This window comes from Lactuca virosa, chromosome 4 (genome assembly GCF_052849685.1).
Source record: "Lactuca virosa cultivar CGN04683 chromosome 4, Lactuca_virosa_CGN04683_v6, whole genome shotgun sequence".
Taxonomy (NCBI): Eukaryota; Viridiplantae; Streptophyta; class Magnoliopsida; order Asterales; family Asteraceae; genus Lactuca; species Lactuca virosa.
The window spans coordinates 13,678,781-13,701,145 of record NC_136429.1 but is presented as its reverse complement, the minus strand read 5'-3'; the positions used below and the strand labels follow the sequence as shown (position 1 = coordinate 13,701,145).

At 36.1% G+C, this 22,365-nt stretch overlaps 1 protein-coding gene across 1 annotated transcript; it reads left to right on the top strand.

The window, feature by feature from the left end:
• Positions 1 to 12,103: 12,103 nt before the first annotated feature.
• LOC145169370 (zinc finger transcription factor YY1-like) lies at positions 12,104 to 14,681 on the top strand. Its single transcript, XM_079087951.1, has 6 exons — positions 12,104 to 12,418; positions 13,108 to 13,166; positions 13,254 to 13,456; positions 13,524 to 13,613; positions 13,702 to 13,845; positions 13,936 to 14,681. The coding sequence occupies exons 1-6, from the start codon at positions 12,333 to 12,335 to the stop codon at positions 14,479 to 14,481; spliced, it is 1,128 nt and encodes a 375-aa protein (XP_078944077.1). The 5' UTR covers positions 12,104 to 12,332; the 3' UTR covers positions 14,482 to 14,681.
• Positions 14,682 to 22,365: the final 7,684 nt, after the last annotated feature.

The following is a 22,365-nucleotide window of genomic DNA, read 5'->3' as shown; positions in this document are numbered from 1 at the left end:
CTTACACTGCCCATAACAACATTTAACTAAAAGTCTCCTACTATCATTTTTCTTGTAGCATAACTGATAGCCATTGACAACAACATAATTACATAACATATGTTTTTAACTATTTTGGACTTTCAAATCTCATACCTAACACATGTTTTTGCTTTTCCAATGAACATTTTGATTATAAGTTGTTACTTCCTCAAGAATTGAGTCATTATCATCTATTTAAACATATGGATCCTCATGAGGTGGACTTAATGGGATTGACTGCACCTTGGGGCATAGCTTGCTCAAAAAAACATCATTTAGGGTCTTATTCATAGGAATGCAATCAACATTTTCAAGGTCATCATGTACATTACCTTGCAATTCATGAATGTCGTTCTGAAAAGCTCTCATACCATGTAAGTTTGCATTATTCCCCCTACACCCGACTGCTCTTCTTCACGACTGCATACTTCAGCTTGGTCATCCACTATTCATTGATGAACATTGACACCAAGATGATCGATGTACACATGAATTACACAACCGCTGTCGTACCCTACTTCGATCAACTCCTGGTAATCTTTATCATTGACTATTATCCTTAATCCATTGGGAAACTCAATATCGGGCATGTAAAAGTACACATTCACACATTCCTCGTTTGCAAATCTTTGAATGAACAACATAAATTCATTTTTGTCCATTCCAACAAAATCGACATCTTTGAACCTTTGCTCCGCTCCATCTAAGTAACTAATTATGGGGTACCTCGTACAAAAGCCAACAAAATGAAGATCGATCTTCATATACACGACCATAACAACAATTTTGGAGAGAAACAGTAGAAGAAAAACGGGGAAGAAGATAGCGACGGGTGAATATGTCATTTACAAAAGGGTTATGTATGTCAAGGACATTTATTGATATGTTATGTGGCAACGGAAGGAGCTACATGTCAAAATTTTAAATGATGTGTCACTTCTAACCTGTTGACTAAGACGGGGTTAACCGCCCGCCCCCTTCACTTTCTACAAAATAACTTTAAGAATAGGTAAAACTACGCTTCGTACCTTTTATATGCAAAACAAATGAAAAAAAAAGAAAAAAAAAAGAAATGGAGCATTTAAACCCAAAAAAAAATAGAAAATAATTATTTTAGTGGTTATACGAATTTTATCTGTAAAAACATTTAAGTTTTTATTAAATTAAACAAACATAAAAATAAGACAATTTCTATATGTACCTCAAATATTGGGCATTGTTAAATGGGAAGATACCGACAATAGTAAAAAAATGGGGGTATTTTCCAAATTTAGACATGATAATAGACATTTCCGGATATAGACATGCATTCCGTAGTGGTAGCTCTGAGGATCTCCGCGGAATCTACTGTAGCTCCGAGGAATGGCAAAATCGTAAATAAATCAGGATATTAAAAAAAACTCAAGATCCATTCCGCGGAGCTACCTCCAAGGAATGAACTCATTCCGCGGAGGTAGCTCCGAGGAATGAAATATGCTAAAATAAACTATAAAAAGAAGTAAATAAAATGAAACTATCAACTATAATAATGATAGTCTAGATTCCTCCATAATCCCAATGAATAATGATCTAGAGTTGATAAAGAATAACTATGTAAGATTATATCGGAGGTAGGGTCCGTTTGGTATATAAAGTATATTGTTTGGAAATCCCACTTTACACACATTACTATATCTAGTTTAGACATTACCCCCGTAAGTATATCAATCAATATTATGACATGGAATCACTGATAAATATGATTTTATAGGTCCATAATAAAGATTATAAACATAAATATAAGTTACACTTAAAGTATAATAAGTACAACTTAACTTACAGAGTTTTTTAGAAAAGGAGAGCTCGGATTGATCGCAGTGCACACACCTATGATTTCCGCAATGAATGACTTTGGGATGAACTCTGATAAATGATTTAGTTATCGATGATTTGAAATGTTTGAAGTAAATGGTATCAATGTTTTAGCTATATTAAAAATGAAATTTTTACCCTTGATTTTTGGGTCGTTACAAGTTGGTATCAGAGCCTTGGTTTGAGGGATTCGGACATACTTTCGGGTGTATCTGAACTCAAACTGAGGATCTGTTAAGTTTTCAAAAGGAAAAATGTTTTAAGTAAAGAATTTTTAAGACAAGAAAGGGTGTGGTGAATTCAATCAGCCAAGCTCGAGTAAGTTTCCCCAGAATACCCACATTTGTTATCTGCTATGATTTGATTATGAATCTGTAAATCGCATGCTAGTTAGGGTTGGGGGAGATGCATGTATATGTTGTATGAGCTGGTAGACTTGTATGCTAGTGCTGAGTAGTCAACAATAGGTTGGCCTGATATGTGGTGCTTGTAGCCATGAGTATATTGGATGCCATGCTAAAATAAGAATGATAATTGGTATTTGTAACTGCAATGTGTATGTTTTGAAAATTATATATGGTTAGGATCTTATAGCCTTAGAATAGTTGATTTGACCTTATTTTCTGTGGTCTTAGGGTAGAGTCTATTATTCTACAGTCTATTAGATCCTGTTCTGTGTATAATTTGCATGCATAAGGCAGCCGGCAGCGAGGGTGGATGTGGACAACATGGGTCATGGTTTGTGGGCTGAACGTTCTATGATAGTTCTTTGGATCAGAGTGCTACTGCATGAATGTTGCTTGCTTTGTGCTTTGTGGAACTCTTAAGTGATGGGAGTCAGCCACTAAGTGGATATGACGATATCCAGGAGGTGGATGGTTGGCATCATGGGGAGTTCTTTAGCAGCTGATGGCAGGGCGAGGTTGGGAACCTAGGAAAGCCTAGGATATGCTCCAGCGAGTTAGTGGGGCGGTTCGGTGAGATTGGGAACCTAGGGGGAGCCTAGGAGTTGCTTCGGTGAGTATCGTGCTGCTGTTTAGCGGATATTTGGTGCACCAGTGGAGTAGGCGACTTGGAGGATTTGGGAGGATTGCTGAGGAAAGTATGGATAGGTGTGGAAGGTAGTATTGGCCCGTACTACTGAAAGCACAGGATCCATACTCGAATCAGTGAGAGTCTTGGAAAATCTAAGAAGCTTATGGGAATGAGAATTGTTGGTTATGTTCTGTGGGGATAGCTGTTATGTAGAATGCGGATGAGCACGCAAGGGGAAGGACCAAGGTTTGGATCCGGCTCCGGTGGAGAGCTAGTTAGCGGAAGGACTACCAGGATTTTGAGTTCACCTTGGATTTCTTGTATCAAACGGCAAGGATTGATTGTGTGATCTATTGCGCTTTTAGGATTGGAGACTATGACTTGGGAGTAGTTGTAGCCCGGGTAGGGCAGAGGTTGCTCCAGCTATTGCAGTTCAGCCGTTGACGATTGAGCTGGTGAGTGTGTCGGGGTGCGAGACCCTGAATGATATGGATCCCAGAGCCGAGGACGGAAGATTGATTAGGAGTACCTCAATGAGAGAGGTTCAGGTCAGGTGAATTTATTGGAGGATCTCAGGCGAAGGCTCAAGAGTTCGGATCTATTTTTGAGAGGCCAGCAGGGTCGGATTCAGCGCAACACTTGCGGAAATTGCACGATGGAGCTTCGTTCCAGGGGTTTGGGTTGTCATTGGAAATGGAAGGAAGTGTACATCATGTCCTCAGGATGGTCGAGGTAACACAGGAGAAGGTAGTCAGGATTCCTTCAGATGTTTGCGGATATGCTATCTTCTGCCACTTCAGGTGGACGTCGGGAATTTGCATCACTTTGGAATTGTGATAAGTTAGATCTCGGGTCAGTTTTATGCTATGGTCTGGGTTAGCAAGGGTTTTCAGATGTCATTCAGCATGTCGAGGAATCTTTGAGAGATCTTCAGATGGATGTATCTCGCGGAGCGGATTCCGCGTGTACCGTGATTGCTCCGAGTCGTTGTCAGAATCTGTTCAGTGATCTGGGTTGCTACAGGTGTAGCAGGATTTGGCCACGTCATCAGGGATTGCCCATAGGGAGTAAGTCCGTTATATTTTCGTTGTGTTCAGGTGAACGACAAGGAGGTCGACTATCTGACGATCAGGGAGGAGCAGTGAGTGCACCTGCTCCAGTTATTTTCGGGGTTGGTTCAAGGGCTTGAATGAGGGAATTATGACTAGGTTCCAGTAACCTTAGCAATTATGTTTGGAAAGGCTTCCGGGGTTGTCAAAGGAAGAGAGAAGTTGTCGCTGAAGTGCTGTGGGAGCATCCGACTTTTGGACTCCGAGATCTGAGTGTGATATCAGTTTGAACAACTAGAGTCATTGACATTGTTGGGATTCAAGAAGTGTTAGCTGGTTTTCGGGAATTGTGTTGTTTTGGAAGGGTTATTCATGGTGTTCAAGCTTTGTTAAGCACTGGCCGTCAGCAGATTGATCATTAGAACGAGAGAGGGTTTGGGAATCCTTCAATTCTCATATGCTGAGCGGACTTAGTTGAATCTAAGTGGGGGAGAGTTATTAAGATATCCAGGATAGAAGCGAGCGTGAGACGAGGATACGTCTCACATTCCCCTTTGGGGGAGGAAAGGCGGCCTTAGGGGCTAACTGAATATAGGATATCGTGGATGGGAGTTCGGGAAACTCCCCAACATTTGGATCGTGTCGTCTGATGTCATATAGCAGGCTTTGGGGGAGGGAACCAGGTAGAGTTCCAGTCAGTGTTTGAGTTCAGTTGGGAGGATAGATCGCGTGGGCGCTCAACGTTGAGATGTGTTTGGATTGATAGATGAGCGATAGGGCTATGGTCAGTGATCATGTGAGGGTGAAAGTGTTGTAAGACTACGAGGGAGCTGTAGCATTCACTAGCAGTCGGATATTGTGGAAAGTGTTGTAAGACTACGGGGGAGCCGTAGCATTCACTAGCAGTCGGATAGTGTGGAAAGTGTTGTAAGACTACGGGGGAGCCGTAGCATTCACTATCGTTTAGATAGTGTGGGAAGTATTGTAAGACTGCGGGGGAGCCGTAGCATTCACAAATTCATTCAGATGATTTCGGCTAGGATAGACCAGTTCGCAAGATTGTGGGGAAGCCACAACTTTATAGAATCAGGGCCGGAGGTGGTTATTCGATCGGTTATCCGTGGCGCCCGGATGGTTATGGGAATTTGGAATGGAACTGGTAGAGACTATTGAGTCAATGGTTTGGACCTTGAGTTGCAGGATCTTCTGGATAAGTGGTACGTGACACATTATGGCTACAACTGAGTAGTCCTGATATTTGATCTCTTGGGAACGTGGTAGTTGGACCGGGTGCAAGACTGGTAGTCTCGGGGATCGGTTAAGGGTATCTATTTATCGATAAGGTAAGGGATGGCGGGGAGTTATGGAGTATTACGCAAATGCCGATTCGAGGATCTCTGGATAGGAGCGGAGTAACAATGCATATTTAGATAGGAACCCGAATCGGAATTCGTGCAGGATTTTGTTTCAGTGAGATGGGATGTGGGGCATCGAGGGAAGAATTCCAGGGTGGTGAACGGGTTGGTTTGATAGTAGTTTAAGCCATTGTGATGTGCCTCGGGTGGCTCTATCCGTAATAGAGCCACGAAATGTCGGAATCAGGAAGCGGTAGGTCGAAGGGGACCGGGTATGATGAAAGACTACAGTTATTCTAGTGGTATTCACCTTTTGCGTCATATTCAGTGGCGACAGGTTGTCAGCCCATCTCGATCGGATGGATCAATGGAATGATGGAGATAGGGCAGTTTTGGTTAGACGAGGTATTCTTCGGAGGTCATAGGGGACTGCTGAGTATGTTTTTGGCTCAGCAATCGGGTAGATGTACGGTGTTACGGATAGTTGGCAGGCAGGTTGGGATCAGGGAGGTCCCCGGGTGTTCTCCAGGAAAGCATCCATGTGGCAGCAAGAGGAGTAGGAGCGACTTCAGTAATTTGGGGGTCTGTGTGTGGATTTGCTTGTTATTCGGTAGTCGCAGTTGATCGGTGATTTTGTTCGTTAGGAAGCCTCAAGGTATTACGAGTGGGAAGTATTCTATCTAAACTGGTTTCTTGTGAAATCAGTTCGATGACGATTCGATGTGGGCATTTCTGTCAGGGAGACAGACCATCTCGAACTTCATATTTCGGATGAATCAGATGTGATCAGGTTGCAAGGGATTCCTTCATCTTCGGGTTCTAGAACCCTATGAGGGTTGGTTTCGGTGGCCTTGGAAAGGCTATGGTATGCTCGGGGCTGTGGCCATGAGGCCTTATTTATTTGGCGTGAGGAATGGTAAGGAATGATTTCGAGGAAGAAATCTAATTTAAGTGGGGGAGAGTTGTAACACCCGATTTTGAAAGTGTTTGATTGTGTCTTCGGAGGCCAAGGGTATAAGCGTAATCTGACGATTCGGTATTTTATGGGTCTCGGGTTTATTCGAGAGGTTTTAAGGCTTGGGGTGTAGCTAGGAGCGTAGGGTTCTTGCCACCTTTTCGTGGATATAAAGTTCGTCGGAAACGGACTTAGAACGAAGAAGTTATAGTACTTCGAAGTTGTTGGCAGAATTGGTCCCCGAATGGAAAAGTTTGCATTTCAGCCCGTGCATGCAAGGTGGCCGCCAGGTGAGTACGCCCAGCGTAAGCTGGGGTACGCCCAACGTAGTGCTGGTTAATGAATCGCGGGTGCTGAAGACGTACACCCAACGTACGGGTATTACGCCCAGGATCTCCAAAACCCTAATTTTTAGGGTTGGCTCACTATTTAAGCACCTTAAGTCCGAGGGGGTGCGCCTCTCTTTCATTCTCAGAGCCTTAAAGCCCTAATTTCTTGTGGAAGCTTCATCCAAGAGTGTTGTGAGCTTGGTGGGTGCATTTTGGGTGGTTTTTGATGCATTTCAAGAAGATGGAACTTGTTGCAAAGATGGGAATCAAGGAGGAGCTTATGGATCTGGCTTTTGGGACTCATTCTCAGCTTGATGAAGGTATAAAGCTTTGAACTTGATCATTCATCTCTTAGATCTACCATTGTGAGTTTTAGTTCATTTTGGTCCGAAGGATAGAACTTTATGGTTGAAATATGATTCTTAGACTTAGATTTGCCACTCTCAGTGTTAAATGAGTCCCTAAGGCAGAAAGTTACCATCTTTGAGGTCTTTATGGGTTCATGTATGAGTTAAGACCATTTTCATGGGAGTAGTTTATCATTTTTGGAATTGAGCTTATGTGGGTCATGCAAAGCCATCAAGTAAGCAACTTTATGGTTTTAGACGTTGAAGAGGACTTGGATATGAAATTGTAGCTTATGGAGTAGAGCATTAAGCACTTAATGGAAAAGTGGCTTAACAGAGGAGTACGCTGGGCATACATGCAGGTACGCGCAACGTACACCACCCTCAGCCAGTACGCTTAGCGTACAAGGGAGTACGCCCCACGTACACATCAGTTATGGGCTTGGAGTGTTTTGGGCCTTGGGTTGGGCCAGGCAGTGGACTTTGGGCCTTTGGCCCTTAGTGGATCATCAGAAGTCAGATGTTTGGGCTTAAGGTAAGGCCCATTGGAGGGGTTGGGCCCAATTTGGCAAATTGGGCCATTAGTGGGCCACTAGTGGGCTTGGAAAGCCTACCTAGTGTTGGGCTTTTGTTTTGGGATTGGGCCTTAGTTTTGGATCGTACTGGTCCAGGGATAGAATGGTCATTTTACCCCATGCATGGATTAAGGATTTTGGTATGGGACCTAATTGCTAATTGGGTATATTGTTTGGTAGTGACAGCTCAGGAAGCTGGCGGGGCAGCAGCTAAGGAATTCATGCGGGAAGCTTCTGCAGTGCGAGGTGAGTCTTCTCACCATACCAATGGGTCTAAGGCACCAAGGCCGACCCATTTTATGTTATGTGGTACACTAGCTGTAGTAGAGATATGCGGTATGATAGTTAGGTTTATGCTTAATGGTATGCTAGTTAGTGGTATGCTAGTTGTCTTTGTGATACTTGCATGGAAGACCATGTGGGGTAGCCCATGGCACAATGGTATAAGACCCTGGGGGGGGAGCCCACAGCAGCCTTACAGGTTTATGTACGTGTTATGTGTAGATACTTTTGTGATACATGATATGCTATTTGATTATATATGATATTGGCAAGGAAAGACTATGGGGGGAGCCCATGGCACTTGGATGTAAGACCATGTGGGGGAGCCCATGACTGTTCGACAGGGAAAGACCATGGGGGGAGCCCATTGCACTTAGGTGTAAGATCATGTGGGGGAGCCTATGGCGTCCTTATGCAGGGATATGTGGTAGAGATAGCTTTTATAGCTAATGTTATATGGTAGAGATAACTTTATGGCTGATATGTTATGTGATATGTGGTAGAGATAACTTTTATAGCTAATGTTATATGGTAGAGATAGCTTTATGGCTAATGTGGTATGCGGTAGAGATAACTTCTATAGCTAATATGATATGTGTTATGTGGATTGTGTGTGGGGTATGCTCTGGGGGACTCACTAAGCTTTGTGCTTACGGTTTACAATTTTGGTTTCAGGTATCATCGGTTTGGAAAAGGAGAGCTCGGATTGATCGCAATGCACACACCTATGATTTCCGCAATGAATGATTTTGGGATGAACTCTGATAAATGATTTAGTTATCGATGATTTGAAATGTTTAAAGTAAATGGTATCAATGTTTTAGCTATATTAAAAATGAAATTTTTACCCTTGATTTTTGGGTCGTTACAAGTTGGTATCAGAGCCTTGGTTTGAGGGATCCGGACATATTTTCGGGTGTGTCTGAACTCAAACTGAGGATCTGTTAAGTTTTCAAAAGGAAAACTGTTTTAAGTAAAGAATTTTTAAGACAAGAAAGGGTGTGGTGCATGCAATCAGCCGAACTCGAGTAAGTTTCCCCAGAATACCCACATTTGTTATCTGATATGATTTGATTATGAATATATAAATCGCATGCTAGTTAGGGCTAGGGGAGATGCCTGTATATGTTGTATGAGCTGGTAGACTTGCATGCTAGTGATGAGTAGTCAACAATAGGTTGACCTGATATGTGGTGCTTGTAGCCATGAGTATATTGGATGTCATGCTAAAATAAAAATGATAATTGGTATTTGTAACTGCAATGTGTATGTTTTGAAAATTGTATACGGTTAGGATCTTATAGCCTTAGAATAGCTGATTTGACCTTATTTCCTGTGGTCTTAGGGTAGAGTCTATTATTCGACAGTCTATTAGATCCCGTTCTGTGTATAATTTGCATGCATAAGGCAGCTGGCAGTGAGGGTGGATGTGGACAACATGGGCCGTGGTTTGTGGGCTGAACGTTCTATGATAGTTCAACCAAGTACTCCTCCAGAAATGTGACACGTGGTACACATGCAGTGGAGCCACGTCGCGCTGTCGGGCAAAATTTCTTGATTTTCAAAAAAATCATATATCTCTCATACGATCTTCATTTTTAAAGTTTTTTATATCCACGCATAAGTACTTCCGAGTACTACAACTTTTATTTAGACTCCATCGGTTAATTTTTACTCCATTTTAAATTTAACAGTCTATGGGGATTACATTGCAAAAGACCGTGCAAAAATCATAACTCTTTCATACGAACTCCGTTCTCGATTGTCTTTATATACAGAAATTCCTATTCACGAGATCTATAACCCCCGTTTAGATTGTTTTACTTAACAATAAATCTATTTTAATTTGTTTTCTGTGTTCATCCTGCTACGCGAAACTTTGAAAAATCATAACTTTCTCATACGAAGTCAAATTTAGGTGTTCTCTGTATGAACGCTTTTGCTTTTACAATTAATAATATTTTCGTTTATATTACTTAGGCTAATAGGCAACCTATCTCTAATTCACTTTTTTTTACGACAAGGCTGCACGCGAAATTTCAAAGGATCATAACTTCTTCATATAAAATTAGATTTAAGCGTTCTTTATATCGTCGAGATGGTCATTACGACTACTACATCTTTAGTTAAGATTATTTATTCTTTATAACCATCTAATTTAAAATGTTGTTTATTGTCCGTAACACATATGACGAATAATTATCATATTCGAGAATTTTAATTATAAATATTATCACTTATTATATTTTAATGTTTAGCCTGAATTTGCAGGCGTTGCAGTAATGCTATAAAGAATAAATAGAAGATGACTAATAACATTTCTATATGTAAGGATATCATGAGGCTTTAATGTTGACTGGTTAGTCGACATCGAGGTGAATACATAATATCTTAATATGCATGTCTCTTATGATGTTGAACTTTCATTTAACATGTTTCTAATATACATACATTACATGTTTACATTTTAATGGGTCATCTTTTGAATGTTTTACCAATTTCAAAAGTCACTTTATGTTTCATAAAACATGAGAATGTAACATCCATTTACACAGGGCATAGGCAGTCGAATAGTATCGTCTAAACACTTAGAGAACATTAGAAATCCAAAGAAAAAGAAAAGATCACAATGACATTCTAGAACACTCACAATGCTTAGGTCTTACTCGCCCTTATATGACATACTTGGTTGTGGTTTAAGTGTTCCATAGTTTTGAGCTCGACATGTCGAGTTTAGGTTTATCATAAGGCCATAAGGAATGGTCTCAACAAGGGGGTCGACAAAGCCGATGTGGCTCGGCAAACCCGAGCCATGTGCTCGACATGCCGAGTTTAGGCCACCAACTTGGCTAAGGTGCTGTTTGTTTTTTTGAAACAAAAATTTATGAAGTCTGCGGACCACCTCTGCAACCCTCTGCAGTAGAAGAGGTGGACCAAACGGCTGCAGACTGTAATAAAAAGTGTGTTTGTTTTTTTAACATCTGCATGCTGGTGCAGATATTAAAAAATTAAAATAAACTGGTTTTATAAACAAAAAATAGTTTCTTAATACCGAAAATTTAATAATGTATGACATTTCAGCAAAAATTTATGATATTTCAGCAAAAAATAATAATATTTCAACAAAAATAAAGATATTTTAGCAAAAAATAATGATATTTTATCAAGATATTATCATTATTCAATATAAAAAAAACGAAAAAAAATTCAACAAATATAAACAAAAAAAACAAAAAAAAAGTAAAATAAGATTTCAATAACATATAATCAAGATTTCAGCAACAAAAAAGAAGAATAAGAGGTTGGAAGAGGCAATACAAGTGCTGCGCCAAACATAACACGCGCATAAGTTTTTAACTCTGAAGACTTCTAAAAAACAAACAATTGCGAGATTAAAAGTGCTGCGCGTGTGCTGCGCCGCGCAACAGTAAGAAGTCTGAAGAGGTTTTTTTCGCAAAAAACAAATAACACCTAAAACTTGTCATATCTCTCTCTCTCTCTCTCTCTCTCTCTCTCTCTCTCTATTTGCCATAATATATGTCATGGAAAAATATATCTCTATCTTAGGTGGAGCTCGACACCACCGTCACCACTCCCTCCAGTCTAAAACTATGTCTTATACGTTTCGTTCACATTCATTGATTTTTCAATTTTATTACAAGACTATGTGTTATACATTTTATTAACCTGTGTCATATGCTTCTTTCACCTTTCACAATTGTTTTATTATTTAATACAAATCATAATAATTGGAATTGTAATAAAGGGATAATTCTATAAAAACCACCATTATAGTTTGATTTTTTTTTTCGGTTGAAACATCATTTTTTTTTTCAATTTAACCACTAAGAGTCTGTTTTATTATTCATGAAAACCACTATATACGTATTGGACTATCTACAAACCACTATAGTTTGGAATTTGTTCGGTTTAGCCACTCAAAGAATTTCTTTTATGATTTAACAACTTAAAAAAATTTAAAAAAAAATCATCTTCAACCAAAAAAAATATTGTTCTGAGTGGTGTTTGCTATTTAATACCAAAAAAAAAAAAAACTTACAATGGTTATTGTGGAAAAAAATAAACTTTCAATGATTAAATCAAAATTAAAACAAATTTTCAATAGTTATTTTAATGGTTAAATAAAAAAAAATCAAACTATAGTGATTTTAGTGCTTAAATCGAAAAAAAAAATCAAACTATAGTAATTTTAGTAGTGTTTTTATGAACTTTCTCTGTAAAAACATTTTAGTTTTATTAAATTGAACAAACATAAAAATAAAAATAAAAATTCCATTATACGTGTCAGAAACGGTTTCCCCTTTTTCGCAATGTTTTCTTGCTGCTCGCCGGAGTCCAGAATTCCCTGCCACTGTCAGTGTTTTCACGACTTCGTTCAATCGCCGACTCATTTCTAATTTCCCATCCAAATTCGAGAACGACCTATGTGCTCGAAACCCTAATTTCTATATAATCAAACCATTGGGTTCAGCTCAATTAGCAGAACAAGACCCCATCAAGACGACTGCATTAATGGAGCATCACTCATATCACAACCCCTTCGAACGGCGGAATTTCATCAAGTCTAAAACTCCCACTGTTAAGTGGTTCAAAGAATGGTAAGTAATAAAAAAGCCTCTTCTTCTGTCCTTTAATTATCTTATGTAGTGTATGATTATGTGAATGTGATTGATTCGCAAGACCTAATTGATCAGTTTTGGTGGAAATCGAAAGGGGTAAAACTGAGACAGCTTCAGTCGTGTCGATACGAGAGATATACTTGATCCTTTATATGGGTTTGAAGTAATTACATCATTGCCCCATTTTTATTTCTTGGTAAAGATGAATTTGTGCTTACAACTACCAAGATCGGTAGAACCAAGTTATGATTCAGCTTCGAGCTTGCCATTATGAATAATGCGGATATTTTGTGATTAATTTTTGTGGTTGATGGCCATCAAGTTTTCTAGGGTGTTAGGGTTTATCCATTGCACTCCACCTGTTTGTTTAAATGCCGTAGTCATCTCCCAACAACAACGAGCAGTTACCCTTTACATCTCCTGATGCCTTTTTTTTTTTCACTAAAACAACAACTACCCTTTTTCATCATCTAAAGACCTACTCCTACTTCTACTTTCAGTATTTCACTAATTCACTTACCTGATTATTTATCGTAATCAGTTTGACACTAAAGACTATTAAAGGGTAGAGAAAAATTACCCATAAACACTCAAAACACCATCAAAAAATGATTATGACAACTTCAAGATTCATAACACTGGTACTAATCTGATCATTATTTATCTAGGGTACCACAAGATGTCGTGTCAACAGGTGGCAAATGCTTTGTTATGAAATGGGTCACAGGTTAGTAGTTACATCTTTATGTTAAATCTTTCATTCTAACATCATTAAATCTATTTAATATCAGAATTCTCATCTTTGTACAACCAGAGTCTCAATTAAACGCCATGAATGAAGAAAAGTCAAAAGAGATGGAGGCTGTAGAACCTGAACCTGAACCAACAACTGAAGTTCTTTTTCTTTGCAGTTATGAAGGCTGTGGAAAAACTTTCATTGATGCTGGAGCTTTAAGGAAGCATTCCCACATTCATGGAGAGAGACAATATATTTGCCATTATGAAAACTGTGGAAAGGTAAATCTTTTACTATTATCTTCATGGATTTATTAATTTATTAATTTTATTTATGTTAATGTTGCAGAAATTTTTGGACAGCTCAAAGTTAAAGAGACATTATCTAATTCATACAGGGGAAAGAAATTTTGTTTGTCCTCATGAAGGTTGTGGTAAGGTAATGACACTATCAAACATTTTTTTGCTAAAATGAACAATTAAACATTATTAATTAACTCCTATAATATTTATGTGTATAAATACAGGCATTCTCGTTGGATTTTAACCTGAGGTCACATATGAAAACTCATTCACAAGAGAATTATCATATTTGTCCATACTCTGAATGTGGAAAGAGATATGCTCATGAATACAAGCTAAAGAATCACATTATGTCTCACCATGAAAAGGTTAGTGCTTCAAGTTTAAATAGTGATCAAGTTTTCTTGAAAGATTATTCAAATTTCAAACCCTAATCTTGATCTCTTAAATAATTTCAGCAAAACAACAATCACATGATGATTGAAGCTCCATTGAAGTACGTTCATATACAACAACCCGTAGAAAAACCACCTCCAAAACCCACAAAATCTTACACATCTGCATCATCTGATCGTCCGTATGCATGTCCATATGAAGGATGTGAGAAAGCATACATCCATGAATACAAACTAAATCTTCATTTAAGAAGAGAACACCCGGGTCATTTCCAAGAAGAAAATCCAAAAAACACGGATCATGATCATGAAATGGATGCGGGTAGTGACCAAGATGGGCATAATACGGGTAAACGGGTTAACCCAAAATCCCATAAACAAAACCGACCCAAACCGGTCGTAAAGCACCCACCGGCTAAAGTGGTGCACCACAAGGCTCCAATGGCTGGAAATGTAATGAAGAAGCAACCATGGCCGATTGTTAAGGGTGTTTATGAGGAAGAAGATAGTGAAGAAACTGAAGAAGATCGTGATAATGGTGAGGATCGATGGGGTTATGGTGATCGTAATGGTGAAGATGATGATGAAGAGACGGAGTATGAAGACTAAGCATGTTTAGTTTCAAGATTTTGTATTAGAGAAAAAGGTTTTAATCTTTGATGTATTTTCTTGCTAATTGTGTTTTCAGAATCTTTGATTTTAATGCTACTAGTAGTTTTAGTTGATATAAATTGACCTTTTAGGGCTATTTGCAGTTATGAGGATGGTGAAAGCATTTACGTCTTTTTATAGATGAATGATGAAGAACATGTGCTTGTTCTATCTTTTGGATGTAACAAATATTGCAATTTTGACTCATTTGTATCGGTTTCAGTCTTATACAAATGCACGCTAATTGCATTATAAAATGATCATTTTTAGTTGTGCCATTTCTTGCATAACGAAAGGGTGCTAATAAACAACTGATTTTTCTAGGGCTATTCTCGATGATGATAATATTTACGTCTTTTACATAGTAAGTATGTATTCCACCTTTTTGGGTAAAACAAAATTTTGTATCTTATTTCAATAATATCAGTCATGGTCTTAGTTTAATGCATGTCCAATGCAATGTAAAATTGTCCTCTTTTGCATTATAAGCAACTAATTATTCTAATGGATTTTGAGGTGTTTGTTTGGTTATGCTTTTGACCGGTTTTTTGTGACTCTTTAGATTTGAACAAAAAAAAAAACCTATGGAATGACCGGTTTGGGTTAGGGTAAATCTGAAATCTGGCCGGTTTATTTTTTCTATTTGTTTGAAGAGGGACCCATTGGTGATAACACATATACGAAAGGTTCAGTTTTATGGACCCAATTGCATTGTGTTGTGTAGCCGATTTGTCAAGACTCAAGACTAGGAACAAATCATCTCAGAAATTCATGTGGTATTATTGCACATGGCCAAACCCAACACTCAACCAATCCTTTGAATTTTCTCCATTGTTTGCTATCCATTGCCACTAAGGCAATGGTACTATTTTTCTCTTCCAATAAATTTGCATTTTTTCTCTTCTACTTGTCTCATTTTCTATATAACATATAAAATATGTAAAAATATGTTTGTCCTATTTATTTACTTCATTATTTTTTGTGTGTAATCATGGTATTTAATGATGTACGTTAGTTCACGTGGTTCATGTAAAACGTATTTGTTAGAGTTTAAGCACTTTAACAATTTGATAAACGATTTCTTCAACAGAGTAATAAATACAAAACGACAAACAAGACACGATTACTTTGTGTGGTTCACACGATCAAGATGATTGACTATGTCCACAACGAACACGAGAAAGATTTGATTGCTTCTGCTGAATGACTATCTAATACAATACATTAGGTTACACAAATTTAGGGAATATAAATGCTAGTTGTTTGACCTAAAACTACCAATTAGGTCAAGCTGAGAAAGCGCTGATAAAATTGGCCCATGACGTGTTTTGATGTTGTCTTTTTATAGGAACTAGCCCATGAAAGCTTGGTTTGCCTAGCGACTATAAGGTCAAATTGTCAAATGTGAATTAGTCTCCACAATTTGATATTATTTTTGCTTGAAACATATATTAACTAATAAATTATTAACTTAATAATAATAATAATAATAAAAGAAATCAAGTACATTGTTGACAACGTAGTTTAGAAAAGGTCTTAAAGTCATTTAAACAAATGATAAGAGGTTGAATTGGATTTTAAAAAGTTTATGAAAAGAAAGTTTAATCCCGTTATTAGTTGGATTCTTTTCACTTCACGTGTTCACGTGAACTTCGTTGGACATACGGTTGTGATTTTGTTCTCTGTTTCCCATATTATAGACAATGAATTCTGATAACAAAAATACTAACTCGACTTAAACCAATAAAATTTGAGATTTAGTTATGAGAAATTGAGAAATCCAACCAAGTATCTAAGGCATCTTGAATAAAAAATAACTATCTTTAAATATATATTTTTAAAATAACCATTTATTATGGAATGTGCCATTCCCGACTGGAATTATCCGGCCCGACCCATTCCGGAATGGGCCGGGCCGGATAATTCCAGTCGGGAATGGCACATTCCATAATAAATGGTTATTTTAAAAATATATATTTAAAGATAGTTATTTTTTATTCAAGATGCCTTAGATACTTGGTTGGATTTCTCAATTTCTCATAACTAAATCTCAAATTTTATTGGTTTAAGTCGAGTTAGTATTTTTGTTATCAGATGTCATTGTCTATAATATGGGAAACAGAGAACAAAATCACAACCGTATGTCCAACGAAGTTCACGTGAACACGTGAAGTGAAAAGAATCCAACTAATAACGGGATTAAACTTTCTTTTCATAAACTTTTTGAAATAGGTGACATCTGTTTTCGATGAGTTGATGGTTTTATGGGTAAGTTCTTCACTCATTTACTTGTACTTACTGAATTTTGTAATTATAATTGCAAATCTAAAGTCCAGAACACATAGATATAGCCCGGAACATGAAAAATGCTTACAAAATGTTGTATTAACCGATAACATGAGTCATAAATAGGTAGTTATTTGATATTAGTAAAAACCCCAAATATTAGAAAAGTAGTTAGGTCTACAATAGCATGTGCCTTAGACAATTCCGAAATGGATTTCGTATTCTAGAACATGAAGAACATGTCTGGAATACGACAAATAAGTTCAAAATGTATAGAACAGTCCGTTCTGGAGCACCATAACCAGCCCATTATTATCTTCAGTGTCGTATGGAAAGTATTTTTTTTGTTTTTTAAAACATGACTGTATTTTTGACGCGTCCCTTACAATCTCTTGCAAACATGCCACTATTGTGGATATTCTTACTAAAATCACGAATCGACCGCCATGTGAGGCTTTGTTCCGACATACGTGTTTTGGTAGATGATTAGATATTCCCGTCGGGGTAGAAGGAGATCATATTTTCAGATTTCTATACTGAAAATCAACTGATCTCAAATGAGAAACCCTAGAGAAATAACACTCCTTTTCATTCTCTAAACCTCGAACAATTACTTCGAACGCACCGCGCCCTTGAGTTGCGCATCGTGCTCGATGAGAAACCTAAATCGTTTTCGGGTTTGCAGGTGGTTTGTTCCAGAGGTGTCTTGGATGGTCTACTGCGTCTTGAGTGCGATCACATCAGAGGAATCCTACGTCGGGTTCTCATTCATTCGATCAACTAGCGATGAGAAAGCTAATGTGGGACTAGCCCACTTGTTAGAGAGTTTGCCTCTTAGATTGGAGATCCTAAGTTCTAATCCGGGCGTTGGCGATTTCTACTAACCTGATGATAATAATTTCTAACTATTAACCAGCCATTAAAAAAAACTAGCGAGAAGAAAGAAATTGAAGGCTACAAGTGTATGTGTTTCTGTTTTTCATTCTCTTTAGTTGTATTGACTGGTTTGAACTTGGATCCGTCTATTGAGTTATGTGTTAAGTTTTGATTTATATGCTTCCGTTGTGTTTACACATTTGTGGCCAAAGAACCTCATAACCCAATACGCCTAACATCACCGCTACCCATGCTTCTATCTCATCACTACTCAAACACTAGGACCACCACCACTAGCATCAACCGCCACCAATGTGGCTTTCTATCGTCTCCATCTTATATATATATATATATATATATATATATATATATATATATATATATATATATATATATATGGTGAAATTCCACATTTCAAAACTAATGTGTTTGTTTATTTTTAAATTAGATATGGTATGTGTTGTGTATTTCATGATGGCCAGCGGTAGTTCCACCAATGCATTAGATCTGTTCCACCACCGTTTTCTCTTTCTCTCATCCTTGTTCTACTTCTTCATGATCTAGTTTTCAGTGATGGTTATGAAAACTTTTGTTTGGGACTGGTCTCACGACATGAGACATAGAGTCTCACGAGGTGAGAACTGATGCAGCCTAAGCCCATGATTTTGTTAGGGTTTCTTTCGTATTTAATAACCTCTAAATCCATTTTAGGGTTCATTTAAGTAAAGAAGTTTTGGAAACAACATGCATATAAGGTGTTTGATGAAATGCTTCAATAAGTTATTAAACGGTGAATGTGTGTATTAAACTCGCCCGTCATCATCGACGACGACCCGACTCCCGTCTCCTCCATCCCCTCGTCGTTGTCTCATATCATTGTCAGAAACGAACACCAACGTCAATATATAACTCATTGTGAATGTTTATATTAAGTTGATTAAACTGTGAATATGTGTATAAATGAATATATTAGATTGTAAAAATAATGATTTTGCACTTTCTAACCGAAACATACAAAAAAATAACACACTATATTTTAACCCATTTAATCGGTACTCATACTTTAATAACCATAAAATGGGTAGTACCTAGAGTTTCTAAACTTATATATATATATATATATATATATATATATATATATATATATATATATATATATATATATATATATATATATATATCATACATACTTATAAAGCTAGCATTTTTTCTTGAATCTCATGCATTTGAAACACCTTTTTTAACTTCCTCAAACCACATTCATTTGAAACCCCATTTTTTAACTAATGCAACTCAAAAGTTTTCTTAATTATGATTTAACACTCAAAAGTTTTATAACTTATATTATTCATACATACTTATAAAGCAGACATTTTTTCTTGAATCTCATGCATTTGAAACCCCTTTTTTAACTTCCTCAAACCACATTCATTTGAAACCCCCTTTTTTAACTAATGAAACTTAAAAGTTTTCTTAATTATGATTTAACACTCAAAAGTTTTATAACTTATATTATGTTTAATTAGCATTTAGTGAAAAGTTTACTATAAAAAGGCCAATCTTTTGTGTCTTTTGTGTTATATAAAATCTTACATGTAAGAAGGATTTGAAGATATTGTAATTCAAAAGTTTTCATATAGTTGAAGCATTCATGATCCAAATATGATGATTTGAAGAAATGGGTTATGTCGCATCGATGATAATTGTAATATGATTTTTTCTTTCAACCAAAACAAATGAAGCTTTTCTATTCTTTCTTTATGTTCAGTTTCTCATTTAATCTTTATATGTGATTTGTGTGTATTACTCAATCTTGAATGTGACTCTCCAAACATCACTGTTTTGCTTGGAATATCTTTCTGATTCTTCTTTTTCAAGAAAAATATTTTGATTGCAGGTTAGTGAAGAATTGTCATAAAGTTTCTATGGTTGAATGATGTTAAATGAAGAAAGAAGATTCATAAAATGGATATAGGTTTTTTTGTTTGAGCAAAGTTGACGAATGTTAGCTTTTCTTTTGATTTAAATGTATGTGTATGTAACATCTTTATTTATATATTTAACCACTCAATGCTCTTATTTATTTGATTGTAGTTTTTCTATTTTGATTATGTTTATTTTCTATTATTTTTTTGTTGGGTTATCCTACACAACATATTTAAAAGGCAATATTTAAAAGATAACATAATTTTGAACATTTGATATGTAATTATGATAAACTTATCATGATATGTTCTTTATATGAAAGTAATTTATCCATATTACTACGACAAAAATTACATATGGCATTTACGAAAATATATATATTATATATGATTTGTTTGACATGTATATGCAACTATTTATGTTATAAATTTATAATTAAATATCTTTATGTTTAATAATTGAAGGGATTAAAATGATGCATCAAAACCAATTATTTTGACGAATAAAATAATAATAATAATAATAATAATAAATATACATTTTCAAGTACTGCATTCATTTGAAACTCACACTACAACTCAAGAGTTTTCTAATTTATGTATATTTATTAGTTATAACTCAAGAGTTTTTAACTTATGATTATTAATTAGTAATCACTAATAACTTTTTATTTTCCTTTCTTTTATAAGGTTGTAAAGTTTTGCTCATTAAAAACATTAATGTATCTGAAGAGATTTGTGATTTAAATATGAAGAGTTAATATAAATGCTATAATAGATGTTTTATTGTTTTTATGTTATTAAAAGTTATAGTGTTTATTTTTCATATTTTTTTTATTATTCGTTGTATATATATATATATATATATATATATATATATATATATATATATATATATATATATACAAATGTTATAATATATGTTTTTCTATTTTTATGTTACTAAAAGTTGCAGTTCATATTTTTGTTCATACGTTTTGTTACCCGTTATATTATCATTCATTTGATATATAATTTACACAATTTTAAACAGTTTATAAAATTATCAAATAATTGTATATATCACAATGACTTAAAATTTAAACTATAATGTTTAATAAAACTAATATGTTAACTATATGTTTGTTTTACTACTAACATTTTGTTTCAAAGTAAAAATATTAAATAATAATTTGGTAAAAGTTATTATTTTAACTATATAATTCTATAGTGTATATATATATATATATATATATATATATATATATATATATATATATATATATATATATATATATATATATATATATATATAGAGAGAGAGAGAGAGAGAGAGAGAGAGAGATGTGTTTTTCAAAGTGTGCGATGAAGATGTGCCTTCCTATCATGACACTTGGCCATGGTAAGCCTTTTAGAACGGTGCTAATTAATCTTTAATTATATCCCTAGATGAAATTGTTGCCCTATCAATCTTGTACTATTGCTTTTGTCCCGGTAGAATACAATGATGTCATGAAACTTGAAAAAGATTTGGCTATTTTGAAGGTGTAGAAACATTGCAAATTTTGGTAAATATATTTTTATGTATCAATTAAAGCTTGTTAGGAAGTTTCATTGGTCACAACAAATAGAGAAAAAGGGGTGTGTTTATCCTCAAAAGATATATTTAGGGGGAGTGGTGGGGAATGGTAGATTGGTAGGGGTAGATGTGAGATGAAGTAGTTTTGTTTTTGTGTATTTACCTCTTCCGGGGAACTTTATTGGTCACAATAAATGGGGGAGGGGTGGCCGTCTAAAGAGATGTGAGTAGGGAGGGGAGATGAAGGGAAGAGGTTGGATGTGAGTGAGGTGGGGTGAGTCTGTCGTCGAAAAAATGAGAACGGTTGAAGGTATATTCATTATGATGACCAAGGGCGTCTTGTTGATTTTGAAGTCCATATGCGAAAAATAAAATTAGGCCCCTAAACATAATTCTTTTTATATATAAGCAAAATTCATTATTATATATATATTAAAGTTGTGGAAGAAAGGAATAGTAAACTTGGGATACTTTGTCCAGGTTTGGTCCCTTGATTTACATATCCGGTCCCTGTAATTCTTTAATTAATTTATTCATGTCCTTTTGTTTGTGTTCCATTCAACTTCCCCTTTTTTTGGCAGAATTGGTCCCTGTATTATTGTTGGGTTTGTGTTCCATTCAACTTCCCATTTTTTTGGCAGAATTGGTCCCTGTATTATTGTTGGAAGTTAGGAATACTAAATTTGGATGTTTTTTGGCAACTTTGGTCATTATTCTTTACCCATTTTGACACTTTTGGTCCTTGCAATCAATATTTTTACACTTTTTTGGAACCTTTTAATATTTAAAGTTTGGCCACAAAACTTTAACGGTTTGACAACTTTGATCCCTTTTCTAAAAAGTTGCTAATTCCTACCCCTTTAATTCTTTATCCATTTTCACACTTCTGGTCCTTGCAGTCAAAACTTTTACATTTTTTTTCCGGGGCAAAGCCCGGACTTTTCATCCTTGCACTTTCTATGTCTGTCATATTTATCAATTCGGAAACAACATTGAAAGCTTCTGGCCCCCGCGTAGCGGGGGTAACTTTTCTAGTTAATATTAAGATAAGTCGATAATTGTTAAAAAAAAAAAGAACAATAAGATAAACTATAATAGAACATAGGTACATAAATCGCAATGCCCTTATAATATTTTTAGAAGTAAAGTTGTTCACCAACTCTTCACAATTAATAACCCCCAGTATATTGGTCTCAA